At 44.7% G+C, this 20969-nt stretch overlaps 1 protein-coding gene across 7 annotated transcripts in view; it reads left to right on the forward strand.

The window, feature by feature from the left end:
- Positions 1 to 20969, forward strand: part of SLC1A2 (solute carrier family 1 member 2) — a 168472-nt gene that overhangs the window by 92851 nt on the left and 54652 nt on the right. For 6 of the 7 annotated variants that reach the window (XR_014837076.1, XM_003480708.5, XM_085011449.1 and 3 more), the window contains 3 exons: positions 10819 to 10958; positions 13040 to 13192; positions 18119 to 18369. Coding sequence is in view for 6 of the 7 variants with exons in the window: in XM_003480708.5 (XP_003480756.2) it covers positions 10819 to 10958; positions 13040 to 13192; positions 18119 to 18369 (544 nt within the window). In the remaining variant the exon portion in view is untranslated. Of the gene's footprint in view, positions 1 to 8759; positions 8960 to 10818; positions 10959 to 13039; positions 13193 to 18118; positions 18370 to 20969 lie in introns of those variants that run through there. The other variant, XM_085011450.1, reaches the window with a different exon arrangement.

A 20969-nucleotide genomic window follows, 5' to 3' on the forward strand; every position in this document is an offset into this window, starting at 1 on the left:
TTTTGGTTTTTTTTTTTTTGATGGGTTTAATTTTTTTGAAAGTTTGTAGAAAGTTTAAAGGTTAAAAACACACATGTGAAACTAACATCCAAACTTTAAAAAGGAAAGAAAAAGAAAATTTCTGGCCTTCACGAAATCCTGTTGAGGCCACAGAGTTTTGAACCCAGTGGCTTCAGAACTGACTGGGGCATTAGAGTCTAATTGGCAAAGGTAACGTCTAGTTTCCTGGCTTCCCCTCCTTCATCTGGCTTCTGGGTGTGAGTCTGGCCAGGACCTGTGTCAAGGGGTTTTTCCCCAGCAAGTCCTGTTCGTAGGCAGAGATCTGAGAAACTCCATCACATTGGGGTGTCCCCGAGTGCTTTTCTCTGGATGTCTGGCTTTAATCTGATCTCCTGTGGGGATGCAAAGGGACAGGTCTCTCTCAAGGAGGCATTTCAAGGCCTCTGGGAGTCAGATGTATGTGACTTTGAAGAGCTCTGGAGAAACTTTAAGGAAGTTCCAACGTGTCACCCCATAAAGACACAATATAACCTTTGGAGTGCCAGCCCAGGAAATCTGACCCTTGGCGCAGTCATGGTGGTGACTTGCTTTCTAGTTTGGAGTTGACACTGCCTTGCAAGGTTGGCTTTTTTGGTCTGAAAGGGTGAAAAAGACACATGTAGACTTCTCTGCTTACAAAGGGAGAGAACTGCATTGAAGAAAAGCAGTTGCAGGGTGTGACCAAAATGCCCAGAATGTCTCAGCTACTGGACTCCTCGCCCAGTTTTTGCTGGTGCCTGGAGGTGCTGCCACTAATGAAGCCACTGAGTCACCATCTCAGACACTCCTCTGTCTGGGGGACTGATTGGGAAGGCAGTTGGGAAGGCTTCTGGGGCAGAGGAAGAACATTCCAAGGCCTCGGGGCCAAAGGCAGTGCTCTGTTCATCAAGAGGGCACCTTAGAATCAGAATCGCATCGATTCCTGGGAAGGGGATGCATGCCCGGACTCTTTGAAGTTGAAGGATCATGTTTGGAGGATCACATTTAGGGGTGTTGATCTTGGCCGTCGAGTCCTGAGGCATCTTCCTGGGTCCTCCTCCATTTCCCCTAATGGCCTCGTTCGCTGAACCCAGCTTGGTTTATGGCTCCTCCTTCCCCGCAAGAGTGCTGGCAACAGTGGGGCCAGCATCCTTGGGCAGGGCAGCTGGCTCAAAACCACCAGCTGGGAGGGACCAGCCCTGGGTGGTGCTGACCTGCTGCCTTGCTGCCACCTACTGGTTTTTCTAATGCAGGTGTTTGTGCTTCGGGGGTCTTTTCTTGCCTCTCCTCAGATTTCCTAGTCTTTAGAACATTCCTCTAGAACCAAGTGTCACACACCACCTGTGACTAGAACCTCTATTTTTATCTCGTCACCCATTCATTCATTTATTCATTCAATCACTCCCCCCTCCATGACATATGGAAGGTCCCAGGCTTGGGGTTGAATTGGAGCTGCAGCTGCCAGCCTACACCACACTCATGGCAACACTGCATCCTTAACCCTCTGAGCAAGGCCAGGGATCGAACCTGCATCCTCATGGATACTAGTCGGGTTCTTAACCCGCTGAGTTGCAATGGGAACTCCCTCATTCAATCACTTTTTTAACATACAATAATTGCTTTTCTGCTACATGCCAGAAACCATGCTGAGTGTGGGGAAGACAGAGTCAAGTAAGTCAAGAACTTGCCTTCAAAGGGTTTATATTCTAGTGGGGAAACAGACAGGTACATTGCAATAAATACCTTGAGAGAGGTAAGCACAGGTAAGTACAGGTAAGCTCAGGTAAGCCACAGGAGGAGCATCCAAAAAGCACTCTTGGGAGTCAACAAAGACTTTCTGAGGGAAGTCATACTTGAACTGAGTTTTTTTTTTTGTTTGTTTGTTTATTTATTTTTTGGCCACACCCGTGACATGTGGAAGTTCCTGGGCCAGGGATCGAACCCATGCCACAGTGGTGACCCGAGCCGCAGTGTTGACTACACTGGATCCGTAACCCACCTAAGCCACAAGGGAACTCCTTGAATTGAGTTTGAAGAAGAAATGGAATTTAGACTACAAGGGCTGGGTCGGAAAGCGGGGTGGAGAGGACATTTTAGCCTGAAGCGACTTGGCCTTGGGGCCAAGTTCCCTGTGGCTCAAACCCAGAGTGCATGCCCTATGAACCGCTTCCAGTTTGTTGAAATTATATGACGTGTTCAAATATATCTTCATGTTGTTCTGTGAGCCAGAGGGGGTAGCAGTTCCTTCAGAATTGACATGCGTCTGGGGACTGGGCCGGCCAGTGTGTTCCTGGGTCATGGCTCTATCTTTATTTTTAGAAGGGGCTCCCAATTGGGGATGATCAAACACCCCACCCCAGTCTCTCACTCGGGCCTGGAAATGTACTGTTCGTTGGTGTCTTATTTCTGTTTTGGGTGGTGAGTCTTTCTGGAAATGGGCGATTCCACTGGTCAAGGAGTCTCTACTCTGGGGAGGATGTCTCAAAATTCCAGAGGTTTTATACTTGAACCTCTACTCCTGATGCTCTTTGAGAGGTTGTCTAGCCCATTCCACAGTGTGGAAGCTTACAGCACTGGGAACTTCCCAGGCTCCCACCCACTTGGGCCCTTCTGGGACTTTGTTTTTGTCATAAGCACATGTATCCTTTGTTGCCAAAGTGATTTGCTAAAACTCTGTAGCTCAACTATCTTCATGGTCATTTTGCATTGCACCATTTTAGGCCTTTAGGAGAAAGAAAGGAAATTAAAATTGAATATTGATTTATAATATTTTTATTTTTTCTGTTGTAGCTAGTTTACAGTGTACAAATACCATATGATATCACTTATATCTAGAATCTAAAACTGAATATCAATTATATGTTAAATACTCTTGGTCCTTTCATAAGTATTATCTTACTGAAGCTCCATAATGACCCCCAGCAAGTTGAATGTTATTGTCCAAGAAAATAAAGGAATGCCTTGTCTCACCCATAGCTAGAAAAGGCAGATTTCCAACTAAGAATCCCATGCCCATGCAGTTATGTAATTGCATTCCACCAAGTTGCCTTCTGATGGCTGCTCCTAGGAGCTGATGTTTTGACTTGTGCTTCTCGGCAAAATGAACTTATTCCTTCACAGTTTTCCTTCCTACTACTTCTTCCTCCTCTCCTACTACCTCTTGTGTGAGGACACCCCAAAGCCCCCGTTGACTCTGTTTGCCATTCGTGTCATTAGCCAGTTTATCATTAGCTAGTCTTGGCCTAGGACGTGATATGGAAAAAGGATTCCTTTCCCTCAGTTTTTCATCCTGAAAGTGTCTGCGAACGCCTCCTGTCCAATTCCACAGAACTTGACTGTGAATGAATCACTCAGTGATTCAGTGGTGAATTTGGCAGCTGGCTGCTCCCAGTGCCAGTTCACCTGTCTGACTGTATTCCCATGGCACTGAGCTGCCCATCTTTAGAAGTCCAGACTCAAGAGTTGGTCAAGCGTGGACAGAAGATGAAGAAGAGGCCTGTGTCTGAACTACGTACTGAATTTGACCCCTGACTCAGCTTTAGCAGCACTGGAGAAACATGCTTTTGTAGCAGAGACAGGAAAGGTAATAGTGGAGGGAAAGATGTAACGAAACGGTGGTTATTGGTGTTGGTTTGTCTCTTGTTTCTAAGTCACCCATCAACGCTAAGCTTAGTCAGTCCTGGGTAGACTAGAATGGAGGCAGCATCCTGGAACTGAAGCCTGTTACTATCCCCCACCTCTCCCCCACCCCAGGAGAATTAGAGAATCACAGACTTTTAGAATGTTAAGAGATCTCTGATCCAACTTTCTTATTTTACAGATTAAGTGTCTGGGACCTAAAAAAGTAAAAACCTGCCAAAATTGGAGTTCCCGTCGTGGCGCAGTGGTTAACGAATCCAACTGGGAACCATGAGGTTGCGGGTTCGGTCCCTGCCCTTGCTCAGTGGGTTAACGGTCCGGCGTTGCCGTGAGCTGTGGTGTAGGTTGCAGACGCGGCTCGGATCCCGAGTTGCTGTGGCTCTGGCGTAGGCCGGTGGCTACTGCTCCGATTGGACCCCTAGCCTGGGAACCTCCATATGCCGTGGGAGCGGCCCAAGAAATAGCAACAACAGCAACAACAAAAGACAAAAAGACAAAAAAAAAAAAAAAAAAAAAAAAAAAAAAAACCTGCCAAAATTGATCCCTACACCCTATTGGTGTCTTATAGTGAGACGGACGGAGATGTGGAGGCTGTGATCCTGTAGGTTTCATTCCTTCTCGGGATCGATGAGGACACAGGAGCTGTCAGAGAGATCCTGACTTCTTGGTCAGCCAGCATCCCTGACATGGTTAAAGTAGGTCTTACAGGACACAGCAAGGGTGGAGGGGCTGGTGGTTGGAAATTCCCAGCTGTTGCAGAGCTCCAGTGCCTTTCCCTGCTGGGGTGCCGTTCTCTCGGGAGCCAGGGAAATCCCAGCTATGGGGCAGTCACAGCTGTCATCACTGTTTCGTGGCACTCAGAGCTGACACCAGTGGTATTTCCGGCATTCTTTTCCAAACCACCTTGGGGGAAAGCCCCCTCCACAAACCTTGTTTTTGTCCTTGAGGGTCTGACCCTAGGGCAGTTTGTGGACACTGCCTTTTCTGTGCTTCCTGAGGAAGCAGCCAGCAGAGGAGGGCTGGGCGGCTGAGGTCCCTTGGAGACCTCACATCCTCTAGGCAGAAACACACCAGTTGCTTTTAGGTTCCCTGGGGAATGTTCTGCTGTCACTTCATCGAACCAGTGAAGGAAGAAAAAATAATTCGGTGCAGAGAAGGTGACACAGAAGTGTGCAGGCAGGAAATCTGAATCCAGCACTACATCTAATGAGCCTATTTTGAGAGGCTCTTGGCAGAACAAGGGAAAACAAATGCAAATGAAAAGCAGATTCTGAGAATAGTTGAAAACTTAGCCCCAGCCCCATTACACGTTCCCTTTAGAGTCACAGAGGATGTTTTGCACGATAAGCTGAGCTTGCCTTTGAAAGAGGACCACGTGGATGCGTGTGAGGAAAAATGGGGTGACGAGTGCAAAATTAACAGCTGTTTAAATAATTCCGTGGAGAGACTAAGGCTGAAGGAAATTATAGGCTCATTGTTCAAGTTTTTAATTATCCAAACATCCGTCCCATCACACAGCCTTAATTTGTTGGGCAATGGGGAGAGGGCTGGCGGAAGTGGCTTGCAGAACCTTCCAGTATTAAGGAATCGTGTTGCTAGATTGTTCATCCAGAAGGCACGCAGGAAAAAAATAGCGGTGAACAGTGTGGGGAGGGCATCGGGCTTGATGGATTTGGTATAACCAAGCCACACCTGGGCTCTCAGTCGTCCTTTCTGCTTGGTTCTGCCTACACAGCCACCAGTTGTAGGAAGGAGGTATTAAGAAGGGGATACGTGTGCTCACTTGAAGTAACGTATTGTCTTTAGCCCGTGCACTTACCCAGATCAAGTCTTGCCCTTTCTGTTTGTTGCCAGGGAGACAAATCTGCAGGCTGTTGGGACCTCAGGCCTTCCTCCTGTGGCCAACTTGCATTTCCCTGGTATCCCTTTATTTGCTGGGAGCTGGGACAGTCATTGAAACTCCGCCTTATTCCTAATGGTCATGGGACCCAGCATTCCTGCCTTGACATTCATTTGAATTGGTGCCTGTGCTAAAAAACCAACACGTGGCCATCAGGACTTGCATCTGGTGAGCGTCAGGCTCTAGTTTGGACAAATGGATTTCGGACTGTGTATATTCTGTTTATTTGCTGAGCTCTGGACAAATTGCCTGCTTCATTTAGGAGACCCCCTCATTCCTCTAGGTTTCTGTTCAAATGTCCCCTGATCACAGAAGCTCTCTTTTCCTCCCTGACCATTTGATGCAGAATAGTTCTGCCTTCTTCCTGTATCACCCTCTTCCTAGCATGTACTCCACTTGAAATGTATTTATTCATTTATTTGTTCTCCCGTTAAAATATATATCTCATGAGCAAGGGTTTTATCTATTTTGTCTCTTGTGATGTTTCAGTACTTAGATCAGCATGGGGCCTGTCACAGACGCCCAGTAGGAATTTGTGGAATGGTATGAGGGTTGCCAGGTGGTATGCTAGGTGGTATGCTGCCAGTCTACTCTAGAAGGGCCTCCTTCCCAGGAGGAAGCACAGTGCCCTTTGTAGCTACTTTCTGATTCTTAATTTCTTTGAGCAAACATTTATCAAGCACTTGATACCAGGTCACAATCCTACTCTCAGGGTTCGAAGACTGGTGGAGGATGCAGACATTTAAATTAAATTCATCCTTTAAGATCCAACTCTGGGGAGTTCCCGTGGTGGCTCAGTGGAAATGAATCTGACTAGTATCCAGGAGGACGCAGGTCTGATCCCTGGCGTCGCTCAGTGGGTTAAGGGTCCGGTGTTGCTGTAAGCTGTGGTGTAGGTCGCCGATGTGGCTTGGATCTGGTGTTGCCATGGCTGTGGGGTAGGACAGGAGTTAACAGCTCTGATTCGACCTCTGGTGCCTGGGAACCTCCATATGCCATGCATGCGGCCCTAACAAGACCAAATAAATAAATAAAGATCCAACTCTATTATCAGCCTCTCCCAAGAGACTGTCTTGAACTCTCTTCCCCAAAGCTGAATGAGGCATCATCCTTACTGTGTCCCAAAGCATCTGTACCTTATCACAGCCTGTATGTAAAGCAGACAAGTACCAGACAGTGTGCTTTCTGTTTCCCCTTCAGAGCTCCTTAAGAGCAAGGATTATACCTTACTCATTACTGACTAGAGTGTCAGACCCACAGAGTACTCAGAAAATACCAGCCACCCTTGTCGTTGCCAGTGTTACTATGTGCATTCAGTAACCAGTCTTTACATAGCTGTGCGAGTGTGTGGTCTTATTTTAAAAACTCTCTCTGTTCTACGTAAAACTTTAGGAAAAAAATTAAAAAGGAGTACCCACTGTGGTACAGTGGGTCACAAAGCCGACTGCAGCAGCTCTGGTCACTGTGCAGGTGCAGGTTTGATCCCTGGCCCAGTGCCGAGGATGAAAGGATTCAGTGTCCGCCTAGGTCCCTGGCCTGGGAACTTCTCTGTGCTTTGGGTGTGGCTGTAAAATAAGCAAACAAACCAAACCAAACCAAAACAAAACGTCTGTCTGTCCTTCGAGGGATGCAATGTGTATTACGTGGTGAATATAATGAACACTGCTATACGTTATATATGAAAGTTAAAAGAGTAAGTCTTCATCACAGGAAAAACATTTGTTCTGGTTCTTTAATTTTGTGCATATATGAGATGGTGGATGTTACTACACTTATTGTGATAATCACTTCATGTGGTATGTAAATCAAATCACTATGCCATATACCTTCAACTTATACAGTGCTGTGTGTCAATTACATCTCAGTAACACTGGAAGGAAAAAACCCCAGAACTGTAGGAAGGAATAAAGATCACTGGAAATGATAAATAGAAACCAGAACAAAACTACATCCATTCCTCTGAAGCTAAATATAAGGCTGAGAAGCTACTCTGTGTGATGCTTTACAATAGTATTTAATGTTATGTTGTATATTATTGTCTGTTTCAGGCTCTTTTGTGGTCCGGGGGATACAGTGATCACTTAGACTGGTCTAGAATCTTTACACAGTGTTCTTAGGGGACTCTCTGTATCCCCAGAGGCAAGCTGAGGCCCTGATGTACTTTAACAATGATTTTTTATGCACAGATGTTACGAACTCCTCTGAGCCTGGAGCATGGCTTTAATTCCAAGAGGGCAAGTCCAAGACATTCTCTCAATAAATACTTGCGGGTTCATGACATTTTGGTGTTGCCACTTTGATGTGGTTGTTTTGATTCAGGGCTTCAGAGACATTTTGTAATGGCTTAAAAAACAAACCATTAAACATACAGCGATCTTATGCAGCTAAGAAGTGTGGCCAGCAGGCATCCAACCACATTGCTGGATGGGGCCTGTACGTTAGCTTAGCGTGTGTGTGTTTTCACTTGGGCATGGCTGACTTGATGCCTGACGCTTTCATTACATCATATAGGTCTTGCCAGAATGTCTGCTTTAAATACTTGTTAGTCTCCCTGAAATACCCACCACGTGCCTGATTCTCACGTCAATGGCAGGAGGGCTTCAAATGAAGCAGAAGGCAGGGGATTACCATCTCAAGGGGAGCCTAGAGTTTTTGCCAAGGGCTGGCTAACGAATGCATTCACTATTTCAGAACACGACCTCCATTCTTTGCTGGCAGTTTCCTGGTTTAAAGCCTCAGATTACTGGCTGGAGAAATGTTTAAAAATGTAAAAAGATTCTCATGCAAGCATAGAAATAGGGTCTATCCATGTTAAAAAAAAAGATTGTTTTGATCATTTTCCCATGCTGTGTTATAAAAAGAACATTTCTGTCTGTTTCGCTTGGTGGTGAGAGGAAGTAGTATTTGCTGCTACTGATCAGAAGATCAGAAAGACATCATCTGCTTGCTGTGAGCTTCATGCCTTATTTTCTTTCTTTCTTTCTTTCTTTTTTTTTTTTTTTTTTTTGGCTGCCTCATGGCATATGGAGTTCCTGGGCCGGGTATGAGATCAGCCACAGTTGCAACCTATGCCACAATTGTAGCAATGACGGATCCTTAACCCACTGTGTTGGGCCAGGGATCGGACCTGCATCCTGGTGCTGCAGACACACTCCAGGTCCTGTTTCACTACAGGGGGAACGCCCTTATTTTCTTTTTTTAGATGATGTGAATGGTCATTAACACAGACATATGCCAGATGGTCAGAGGTTGCCCCTAAACTAAGTAGATGAGTGGAACGTAGACCACTAAGGGGAGACAAAGAAGCTTGGATTTTGACTCATGTTTTTATCTGGATATTCTACCCGGCCATGCCACATTACTCCCAATTTTAAAACCACTATGAAGCAAGTATATTAAAAAGTAAGTAGCTGTATTGGGTCCCCGGTCTTGATTCTGAGACTCTGGAAGCTAAGCTTGGTGTCTTGTTGGAATGATGGTGTAACTGGGTAGGTCCCCTAAGTTTAATGTCATTCTTGTCATGAACTTGATGAGTATTGTGTTTCTATGTTCCCTGGAGAAAGGAACCAGCTGTGTCAGGTGTGCGCATGGCCCTTAACATACGTTAGGCTATTTACCTTCTACAAGGTGGGCATTGAGTGTTTCTTTCCACACACCTCACAGCTGCCAAAGTGATGGAGTCATGGTTTATATCCCAGCCTCTCTGATTCCACAAACCCACGCTCTTTCCATTAGAACTGGTGATTCCAAACCCCTGGTCTGCAGACTGGTGTTGGTTCCAAAGGAAGGTCTCTCCAGTCTGTGCTGAGACTGTCTGGGTATGGCTGACACCTGCCTATCCTGGAAGGCATTGTCGTGATTCAGAGACTGTGACTTGTCTTTCAAGGTGTTACAGACTTTTTTCCATTGGTTTGCCACGTGCTAGTGATTGTAAGGGCAGCTAACAAAAATGTCCTAAGATGTCAAAGTGAAAACTTGGCTTCCCTATGTCGATCCTGAAACTTAACTTTGGAATCTTATTGTCCTGGGAAATGGCGAAGCTGGTTATCCTGGCAGGGGCTCCATTGGCTGAGATTTAGCATAGCCTGGGTCCACATGGAGTTTATCAGGAAGAGGACTGGGGTGCATCGATGGATGAAGGCGATCACAGGCTTCCTAAAGCCACACTTCATTGACACTGAGTAGCATGACTCTTGGGCAGCTTATAGGATAATACAGTGACCTTTTTTTGGCTTCACCTGTGGTGGAAGTTCCCAGGCCAAGAATCAAAGCCTCCACACAGCAGTAGTCCGAGCCGCTGCAGTGACAACGCTGGATCCTTAACCAGCTGTGCCAAAGGAGAACTCTAATACGAGTCACTTTTTAAAATCACAACAGGGAGTTCCCACTGTGGCTCAGTGGGTTATGAACCCAACCAGTAGCCATGAGAATGTGGGTTTGATCCCTGGCTTCGCTCAGTGGGTTAAGGATCTGCCATTGCCGTGAGCCGTGATGTAGGTCGCAGATGCGACTTGGATCCTGAGTTGCTGTGGCTGTGGCTGTGGTCAGCAGCTGCAGCTCCAATTTGACCCCTAGCCTGGGAACTTGCACATGCTGCAGGTGTGGCCCTAAAGAAAAAAAAAAACAAAAAAAAACAGTGGACTGAATTTTTTTAAAAACTAGATAAGCCATCTTTTGGATAAAAAAAAAAAAAAGGTAAAACTTGAACTCCCAGCATCTATGACTCTTTTCTGCATCTAGGATGGAGAAGGCTTAAACTCAGAGGCATTTTTATTTAGCAAGATTTAGGCTAGGGCTCTTCTGACCCTAGATTATCCAACAGTCATCTTTTTTGCTGTGGATACAAGAATGAAAGTTCTTAGGTTTTGGAGCCAGGCATACCTGGGTTTGACTCTCCATTCCTTTTAGCCTCATGAACCAGGGCAAGTTACTTCCTGTTAAACGGGGCAGGGATACCACAGTGGGCAACTCTTGGAGAAAAATCTTCCTCTGCCCGTGGGGTGCCTTTTCTGTGATGCTTCAAGATAATAAGGATAAGAACACCTGGCATGTTGGCGTTCAGTGTGTCCTAGTGTCCTGCTTGTAGGTGAACAGAAATTCAGGGTACCCTGCATTGCTCTGGCTTTTGTTTTCCTGTCAATGGTCCCAGATTCCCAGCTACGCCTGGGGAAGGCCGTTTCCCCTCTTACGACCTGAGCCCCTCCAACTGCAGTGGGGAGGTGCCCAGCAGACTCTAACCACTGCCTTCCCTTCTGTTTTAGTGCCAACAACATGCCCAAGCAGGTGGAAGTACGGATGCACGACAGCCACCTCAGTTCAGAGGAGCCCAAGCCCCGGCACCTGGGGCTGCGCTTGTGCGACAAACTGGGGAAGAATCTCCTGCTGACGTTGACCGTGTTCGGTAGGTGGTAGGGGCTGCCCCACCCAACCCTCCTCCCTGGATCTCTCCTGCCTCCGCGAAGAAGCTGGTTCTGCCAGCCAGCTCTCCTGCTGGAAAGCAAGCCACCTGCTCTGCCCCGCTGCCTTAGTGATCTAATCCTCCTACTTACCTGTCCTAGCTGTGTTCTGCCTTAGGACTCTAGCGGGTCTCAGATTTCAGTTTGCATGCACATCCCCGGGGGTACGTTAGCATACAGATTCCCAGGCTCTTCCCAGAGAGACTTTGCTTTGGGCCATTTGGCGTGAGACCCTGGAATCTGCATCTTAACAAACCTTCTAGGTGATTCCAAAGCAGAGGGTCATTTAGAGAAGCACCTGCATCCTGAGAAAGGCATCAGTTGCCAAAAACCCTACTAAGAGGGCTCCCAAGGTCTCACCTTCTCCAGGCACTTCATTAACTTAGGTTCATTAGCACAATAACTAACGAGGTCGGAGTGGAAGACGCTCAGCCTGAAGCCTGATCTACTCCAGCTCCACCTTGAAAGACTTGCTTCCCTGCTTCAGGCCTCACCTGAGCTCTGGGTGTCCTGTTCACTACGAGAAACTACATTTTTCCCCATTCTCAGGAAACCCTGGTTGAAAACCCAAGTTTCTTGTAGTAACAATCAGATCATTTCCTTTTTCAGTCTTCTCCTTGTTCTTCAACTCTTCTGAGGCTACACACAGAGGTAATCTCCCCCACCCCTTCCACCCACCCACCCACACACACCCCCACACACACCACTTCTTACTTGGCTTCTCCTTCAAGTCAGTCATCATGGGTGTCAGTGGACTAGAGTTAGGACTGGGAATTTGCCCCAGCTCAGTTCACTTAATAAGAAGAAAATCACAAGCATGGTAGGGTTTTCCAAAAGTTACTTTCCACAGAAGCAAATTTCACTCGTCATAGGTTTTAAAGAAGGCTGTTTTTCACCCGCGGAAGGAAAAAAGATCAGACTTTAGGCCACATTTCTCCCTTTGTATCTCCAGAGTTGACACCATAGCCACATACCTAGGACCTCCCTCTGTCCCTTCCTTATACCAGTCACCCTATGACCCCATCTGTGGTTCCTAGAGGTGGATTATGTTGGCCACCAGTTTGGAGAGATCCAGGTTTTTCTTGTGGGCTCCCAAAGTACAAAAGGTGAAAGGCTCTTGCTAGAATCTCTGCCCAAATTGTTTCCTCGCAAAGTATATATTTTTAGACACCTTCCTTGATCTCTTCTAAGGTCGGCAAGTCTAGAGATTATGTACAAGGACACACAAGTCAAAGACAAAACTTCTTGAGGATGAGCCGGGGGAAATTATTGGTAGTCAATAGAAGAAAAAAGAAAACTCACCCCAGCTGGATCACTTAAATGTTCCTTTTATCTGGTATTCAGTTTAAAAAGGGAAGAAATAGGAGTTCCCATTGTGGCTCAGTGGTTAACAAATCCAACTAGGAACCATGAGGTTGCGGGTTCGATCCCTGGCCTTGCTCAGTGGGTTAAGGATCCGGCGTTGCCATGAGCAGTGGTGTAGGTCACAAACGCAGCTTGGATCCCGCATTGCTGTGGCTGTGGTGTAGGCCAGTGGCTGCAGCTCCAATTCAACCCCTAGCCTGAGAACCTCCATATGCCACAGGAGCGGCCCAAGAAATGGCAGAAAGACCAAAAAAAAAAAAAAAAAGGAAGAAATACATTAAAAACCTTGCCACACAGCCGGCCTGGGCTGTGAGGAGAAGTGATATCTGCCACTGTGGATTATTTCTACTGACAACTTATGACTCTGGAAGTGGATCATATTCTAGGCAAGTCACCAGGTTATATTTTCCCCAAAGCCTTGAGAAAGCTCTCTTTGGCTCTTCCAATGCTGCTTTTTAGAACAGTAAAGGAAGTAAAAAAATTTTTCTTATGAGTCATCAAAATCAACTTCACTTGTCTAGTGGTATTTTTGTTATGTGTTAGTCATCATCTGATAATGGAGAAGTATAAGAAAGGTCAGTGTCACTAAACTAAGTCCCTAGAGCTATGCATTTGATGAGGGCAGAAAAATAAATTCAGATTTTTTCCCCCTTGTTTATAGGTGTCATCCTGGGGGCAGTATGTGGAGGATTTCTTCGCTTGGCATCTCCTATCCACCCTGATGTGGTTATGTTAATAGCCTTCCCAGGGGATATACTCATGAGGATGCTAAAAATGCTTATCCTCCCTTTAATCATCTCCAGTTTAATCACAGGTAAGATCACCTCTCAAGCGCTTGGCCACAGTGGGTCATACTCCTGCTCCAGCTTTTGAATTGACCAGAGAATCTCAGTTTGGTTGAATGAATGAATGTGATCATCTATGTCATTTCACTGCAGAACCTTAGTTTTCCTGTCCCTAAAACTGGATAATCAACCCTCAAACAATAGTTTGCCATCTATTCATCAGTCCATCTGTTTGTCAGGCAACAAAAGATGAAAAGGAAATGGCCACGTGTTAAAAGTGATCATATCTGTAGGGATCATAATTTTTAAAAGTGTAGTTTTTTCTCATTTTCTTAATTGTATTTTGTTCAGAAACTGACAAATGAAGAAGTAAAAAAGGAAACTGTCTCAGAGTTCCTGCTTTGGCACAGTGGGTTAAGAATCCTACTGCAGTGGCTTAGGTCACTGCAGAGATACGGGTTCAATCCCCGCCCTGGCACAGTGGGTTAAATGATCAGGCATTGCTGCAGCTGGGATGTAGGTCACCACTGCAGCTCGGATTCAGTCCCTGGCCTGAGGATTTCAATGTGCCACAGGTCCAGCCATTTTAAAAGAAAGAAGGAAAGAAAGACAGGGAAAGAAAGAAAAGGAAATTTTCTCTTTACTGTCTAATTGGGTATAGAGGGAAATGGGTATTAAAAATAAATGAAATACTAGATGGGAAACCCTTCCAGTTTTTCAGAAGAAAGATACTCTTAATGTATAGATCATGTTCAGTAGTTTTTTTTAAATACATTTAAAAATTTACTATCCACTTAGATGGAAATTGAATTAATTTCTCTTATGTATGTACATATCAGGACCAGCAGATTATGCAGTTTCTTCTCAAATGAGTCTTATGGTCACTCAATTAATTTAGCTCTACTGGAAAGGGATTTCTTTTTTTTATTGTTATTTCCCCAATGCAATTTTTTTTTCTACTGTACAGCATGGTGACCCATTACACACACATGTATACCTTCTTTTTGCTCTCATAATCATGCTCCATTATAAGTGACTAGACATAGTTCCCAGTGTTATACAGCAGGCTCTCATTGCCTATCCATTCCAAAGGCAATAGTCTGCATCTATTAACACCAAGCTCCCCAACCACCCCACTCCCTCCCCCTCCCCCTTGGCAACCACAAGTCTATTCTCCAAGTCCATGATTTTCTTTTCTGTGGAGAGGTTCATTTGTGCCATATATTAGATTCCAGATATAAGTGATATCATATGGTATTTGTCTTTCTCTTTCTGACTTACTTCACTCAGGATGAGATTCTCTAGTTCCATCCATGTTGCTGAAAATGGCATTATGTCGTTCTTTTTTATGGCTGAATACTATTCCATTGTGTATATATACCACATCTTCCTAATTCAATCATTTGTCGATGGACATTTGCGTTGTTTCCATGTCTTGGCTATTGTGAATAGAGCTGCAGTGAACATGCAGGTGCATGTGTCTTTTTTAAGGAAGATTTTGTCCAGATATATGCCAAAGAATGGGGTTTCTGGGTCATATGATAGTTCTATGTATAGTTTTCTAAGGTACCTCCATACTGTTCTCCATAGTGGTTGTACCAGCTTACATTCCCCCCAACAGTGCAGGATGGTTCCCTTTTCTCCACACCCCCTCCAGCATTTGTTCTTTGTGGACTTATTAATGATGGCCATTCTGACTGGCGTGAGCTGGTATTTCATTGTAGTTTTGATTTGCATTTCTCTAACAATCAGGGATGTTGAGCATTTTTTCATGTGCTTGTTGGCCATCTGTATATCTTCCTTGGAAAAATGTCTATTCAGGTCTTTTGCCCATTTTTCCTTTCAGTTCTTGGCTTTTTTGCTGCAGAGTTGTATAAGTTTCTTGTATATTTTAGAGATTAAGCCCTTGTCAGTTGCATCATTTGAAACTGTTTTCTCCCATTCTATAAGTTGTCTTTTTTGTTTTCTTTTTGGTTTCCTTGGCTGTGCAAAAGCTTGTCAGTTTGATTAGGTCCCATTGGTTTATTTTTGCTTTTATTTCTGTGACTTTGGGAGACTGACCTGAGAAAACATTTGTAAAGTTGATGTCAGAGAATGTTTTGCCTATGTTCTCTTCCAAACGTTTGATGGTATCTTATCTTATATTTAAGTCTTTCAGCCATTTTGAGTTGATTTTGGTGCATGGTGTGAGGGTGTGTTCTAGTTTCATTGATTTGTATGTAGCTGTCCAGGTTTCCAGCAATTCTTGCTGAAAAGACTGTCTTTTTTCCATTTTATGTTCTTGCCTCCTTTGTCAAAGATTAATTGACCCGAGGTGTCTGGGTTTATTTCTGGGTTCTCTGTTCTGTTCCATTGGTCTGTATATCTGTTTTGGTGCCAGTACCACACTGTCTTGATTGCCTGAAGTCTGGGAGAGTGATGCCTCCTGCTTGGTTTTTGTTCCTCAGAATTGCTTTGGTAATTTTGGATCTTTTGTGGTTCCATATAAAGTTTTGGATTGTTTGTTCTAGTTCTGTGAAAAATGCCATGGATAATTTGACAAGGATTGCATTGAATCTGTATATTGCTTTGGATAGTATGGCCATTTTTACAATATTAATTTTTCCAACCCAGGAGCATGGAGTATCTTTCCATTTCTTTACATCTTCTTTAATTTCCTTGATTAATATCTTATAGTTCTCAACATTATAAGTCTTTCACCTCCTTGGTCAGGTGTATACCCAGGTATTTGATTTTTTGGGGTGCAATTTTAAAGGGTATTGTATTTTTGTATTCCTTTTCTAATATTTCATTGTTAGTATCCAGAAATGTGACTGATTTCTGAATGTTAATCTTATATCCTGCTACTTTTGCTGAATTTGTTGATCAGTTCATTCAGGTAGTTTTTGGGTTGAGTCCTTAGGGTTTTCTATATAGTATCATATCATCTGCATATGGTGACAGTTTTACCTCTTCTCTTCCTATTTGGATGCCTTCTATTTCTTTTGTTTGTCTGATTGCTGTGGCTAGGAATTCTAATACTATATTGAATAACAGTGGTGAGAGTGGGCATCCTTGTCTTGTTCCAGATTTTAGTGATAAGTCTTTCAACTTTTCTCCATTGAGTATTATGTTTGCTGTGGGTTGGTTGTTAAGTGGCTTTGATTATGTTAAGGAATGTTCCCTCTATACCCGCTTTGGTAAGAGTTTTGATCGTGAATGGATGTTGGACTTTGTCAAATGCTTTTTCTGCATCTATGGAGATGATGATGATCATGTGGTTTTTGACTTTTCTTTGGTTAATGTGGTGTATGACATTGATTGATTTGCATGTGTTGAACCATCCTTGTGAACTTGGGATGAATCCCACCTGGTCATGGTGTACGATCTTTTTGATATGTTGTTGGATATGTTCACTAGTTATTGACTGAAATAACTGTTTTATTTGAAAGATTTTTTTTCCCCTCCATGGGCTTATACTGGTAGTTTCCTCCTTACCAAATAATATTAGTCAAACAAGGTCTAAGTTGATGTAGTTTAGAGACTAGGCTCAGAGTTAAGAATGAGTAGGGCTTTGGTTTATATCTGGCTGCCAACAAGCTGGGTGACCTTGAGAAAGTTGTCCTCTGGACTCTTCACCTTACGAAGATAGAGAAGCTCTGATAACTCCATGAGATTCAGAAGCTACAGTCTCATAGATGGTTGACCAGTGAACCCAGTGATGGAAAGAGCTGGACTCAGTATCATTCAGCCCCTTATTGAGTAATGCTGTGTTTTATGTTAAATGCTCTTTTTGAAACCAGAGGAAATGTTCTCCATGCCTGTTTAACAGATGGTTCATTGGCCAACCTGGTAAGGAGACCTTACTTCCATTGTCTGGAATTAGACTTCATTTTGTAAGAAGTGGGTCATACATGGGTCAGCTTCATTCAGAAAACTTAACATCAATAATGACTTCCTCCCCAAAGGCAAAAAAGACTGATCCTCAGAAAGGGTTGCAATCTCTTGGTCTCATAAAAGCAGGAACTGAAACCAGGAAGTAGAAAGACTAAAGAAATTACTGGAAAAAAACCCAGTGAAGGCTGGGGTTTTTGTGACTTGCTTGGAATTTCCACTAACAATCACAGGAGCTCCTGAAATACAGACGAAGCTCCCACCTATGCTGGGTGTTTTTTGCACGTGTTGTCACATCCCTACACGAGGTCAGAAAACGTGGTCTCCATCAGGCTTGACCTCAGGAGCGAGAGGGCTGTGCTACATCACTTTTGCAGACTCTTGATTTCATGACTAGTCTTTTGAATGTCTTTTGAATACATAGGGCTACCAGCTTTTTATTTTCCTAAGTGAGGACATTAAAACAAACATAATGAGGTCCTACTGTACAGCACAGGGAACTATATCTAGTCTCTTGGGATAGGCCATGATGGAAGATAATATAAGAAAAGGAGTATATATATATGAGTGGTCACTTTGCTAGACTGAAGAAATTGGCACCACATTGTAAATCACCTATTGTTTGGTGAAAAATATGCAAAACATAAATAAAATATGTAGTATAATTGACAAAAAACTAAACAAAGCAAACAAAAATCCTAGCATGTACCAGAACCATCACTTCATAAAGGCTATCTTCATACCAAATAAGTGGGAAGGGCATTATCTCAGAATTAACCATTGAACACAGTATTCAGCTTTAACTCACTACTGCAGCCTGATAAAAAGCAGTCACCTGACCAGTTTATAAAGCTGGAACCAAACGATCTCCACCTCTGCCCACTTCTCTAGAATTTCAAAAACATCCTTGGAAAATGGAATTGTAAACTGTGGAGTTGACAGATATTCAGTAAGAAGGAGGTTCGATTAACCATTAATGCCTTTGAGTGGGATGAAGCTGCGGGTTGGTGACAGCTATGCAGAGATGGGCAGCTCACAGGAACATAATGGAACTCCTCCTCCTGGGTTTCTTTTCCATCCAGGGTTGTCGGGCCTGGATGCTAAAGCCAGTGGCCGCCTGGGCACGAGAGCTATGGTGTATTACATGTCCACCACCATCATCGCCGCAGTGCTGGGGGTCATCCTGGTCTTGGCTATCCATCCAGGGAACCCCAAACTCAAGAAGCAGCTGGGGCCTGGGAAGAAGAACGACGAAGTGTCCAGCCTGGATGCCTTTCTCGACCTCATTCGAAATCTCTTCCCTGAAAACCTCGTCCAAGCTTGTTTTCAGCAGGTAACCCTGAGCTCTGATATTCTCACTTCTCCAAACTCCTAAGTTCCCAAGGTGGGAACTTAGAGACCATTTCAACCAACCAGCTCTGGGGAGCAATTACTTAATATTTAATATTCTCTGCCTCGGGGTGGTATGAGGTCCTCTGGAGCAGATTTTTTAGGACTGGGGTTGAGTCGTTTTTGTTTGCTTGTTTTTGAACCTTCCTTTTTTTTGTAGTACACTTCATAGCGTTTTGCTCTGGGATCCCTCTTCTCCTTTTCTCTTGGGTCTCTTTTTCTCCATTTTTGGTTATGTCATCCCAGGGCATATTTTTATCACCTAGCCCACCACACCCTCTTGAGTGCCTGGTGGTTCTCGATCTTAGCAGTGGAGCAAAACCACATGTGACACATCTTGAAATCCGCATGCTTTACAGAATCTGAATCTCCAGGGTGGCCCAGTGATTGGGTATTTGTCCAATTCTAGAAGTAGTACATGAGAACTGAGGAAAGTTTAAAGATTATAGATGTACACAAAGTAAAAATTCAAGTCCCCATGTCCCTTTCCTAGAGCAACTCATGTTTCCCCTTGTATATTTTTTTGGTCACATGTGCATGTGTTCGTATGCGTAATCTTAAAAAAAAAAAATTCAGCCTGGGAGTTCGCTTGTGGTCCAGCAGGTTAAAGATCTGGCGTTGTCACTGCAGCAGCTTGTCCTGCTGCTGTGGTTTGGGTTTAATCCCTGGCCTGGGAACTTCTACATGCTTGGGTGCATCCAAAAAAAAAACAAACAAACAAACAAACAAAAAAACAACCCAAATGGTACTACATTACACACACCATGTTACAGCTTGCTTTTTCATTTAAGTGTGTTTTAGTGCCATTGCTCTCTTTGCTTTTTCATTGGTGTGTGGTATTTCTAAGAATAAATTCCTGGAAGCAAAAATGTCTTGCCAAAGAGTTTGATATTCTGAGTTTGCTGGATGTTTCAGACATGGCCCTATGAAATTCGTAGCCAGGTATACTCCTACCAACCTCCTACAGGCATAGCTATTTTTTAACACGTGGTTTTTAAAAGCAGTTGATTCTGCTGAGTGGAACCACTGAGTTAGCCACCCAGGCTCCACTTGCCAGCCTCTTGTCCAGACCCATGGCTAATTTAGGTTAGAATACACCTCAGTTCCCATGAGCCCTGGTTGGAAGTAAACTAGAACCAAGGAACCTCCCTCAGCTCTTTCCAGGAAATCATAGAAGAATAAATTTAGGAAACAGGCCACAAAGAAAAAAGTCTGCATTTCCAGTGGCCCCAAATTACCAACCACTGCTGAGCTCAGTTTACTCTGGGTAAATCTGTAATGTGTTCTCTGATGCCCAAGGCCACTTTGGAGGCACTTGTAGCAGGGAGCTGTGTGAAAGGCAGGGGAAATTGAGTGGGGAGTGAACAGAAAGAGGCTAGGGAAGGGGTGCTTACTGGGACCCCCTCTGTATAATGAGCTTCCCCCTCCGGCAGCCTGCCTAGAATGATGAATTTGCTTGCTTTGGAGGGATAGATGCAACGGGGTACTAAGTCTATTCTTGACATTTTGGAAAGAGCGCTCTGGAATTGTAGCCGTGGAGGCTGAGCTGGTAGAAGGTCGGGAGTGGAGGAGCTGGTAGCATGAGAGTGACGGGGTGCAGATTTGGGCCCCCTTCCTGTGCTCAGTCCCAACCACGCTCCAGGCAAGAAGGAGCCCCTTTGGTCCAAGCCAGTGAGGCAGGACTGAGAATCCGGCAGGCAGCGGAGCTGTCACTCTGGGCAAGGGGTGAATGTCTGTCCTGTCAGCTGAGCTCACACTCCCGCTCACACTCCCTGGCCTGTCTAGTGATGGGCAGTCTCTGCTGTCTTGTCACTGCCTGAGGCACTAGGGGTCACTAGGCTTGAACACAGAGCCGTTTACTTCCCCACCCCCACTGGCAAAATTCTTGCGAGGAGTGAGCCCATAGTCCTCCAGCTAAGCCCAGGGACATGGTCCCTTTGGGTTAAGACAGTCAGAGGAAAAGCATGTGGAATATTTTACCTTAGGGTGAGGGAGGTGCATATTCTTAAGCTAGACTGCAGGCAGCCCAGGGGAAAGAGAACTTAAACTTGGTACAATCCCCTGGGCTTAGGAGGCCGTGAAGAGAGTCGGAAGAAAGGTAACTCCTAGGGTGTCATGGCATACCCGGGGAGGAAGGGTGCTGGAAGATGGCTTCAGTGACCCTGGGGTACAGCTGGCTTCAGATAGCCTCTCTTGGGTGGAGGGGGCTTCAGGACCAGAGTTAGACATAAAGACGTTGGGAAAAAAAAAAAAAAAAAAAAGGTGCACAGTACCCAGAGCGCAGGCCTCCTCATCCAAAGTGGCAGGACCTGCATTTTTGAGAACAGGGAGGCCACCTGTTCGCTGCTTTGGGCGGACCCTGAACCAAAGTGAGGTTTCCAAGGCAACAACAGGCTCTCTTGTGTGGCCTGACCACATGCAGTCAAGCCCAGTGAGAAGGGCCACGTGGAGGCCTTTTCTCTGGAAAGTTCCTTGGCTTTTTCTCTGGAAAGAAGATTGCTTTCAGGGAAATGGTGTTAGGGAGTGCTTCAGTTACAAAAGAAA

Source organism: Sus scrofa, chromosome 2, assembly GCF_054392235.1.
Source record: "Sus scrofa isolate SSC_HxYL_T2T_F1_AM1 chromosome 2, Sscrofa_HxYL_maternal_Yorkshire_Landrace_v2.0, whole genome shotgun sequence".
Taxonomy (NCBI): domain Eukaryota; kingdom Metazoa; phylum Chordata; class Mammalia; order Artiodactyla; family Suidae; genus Sus; species Sus scrofa.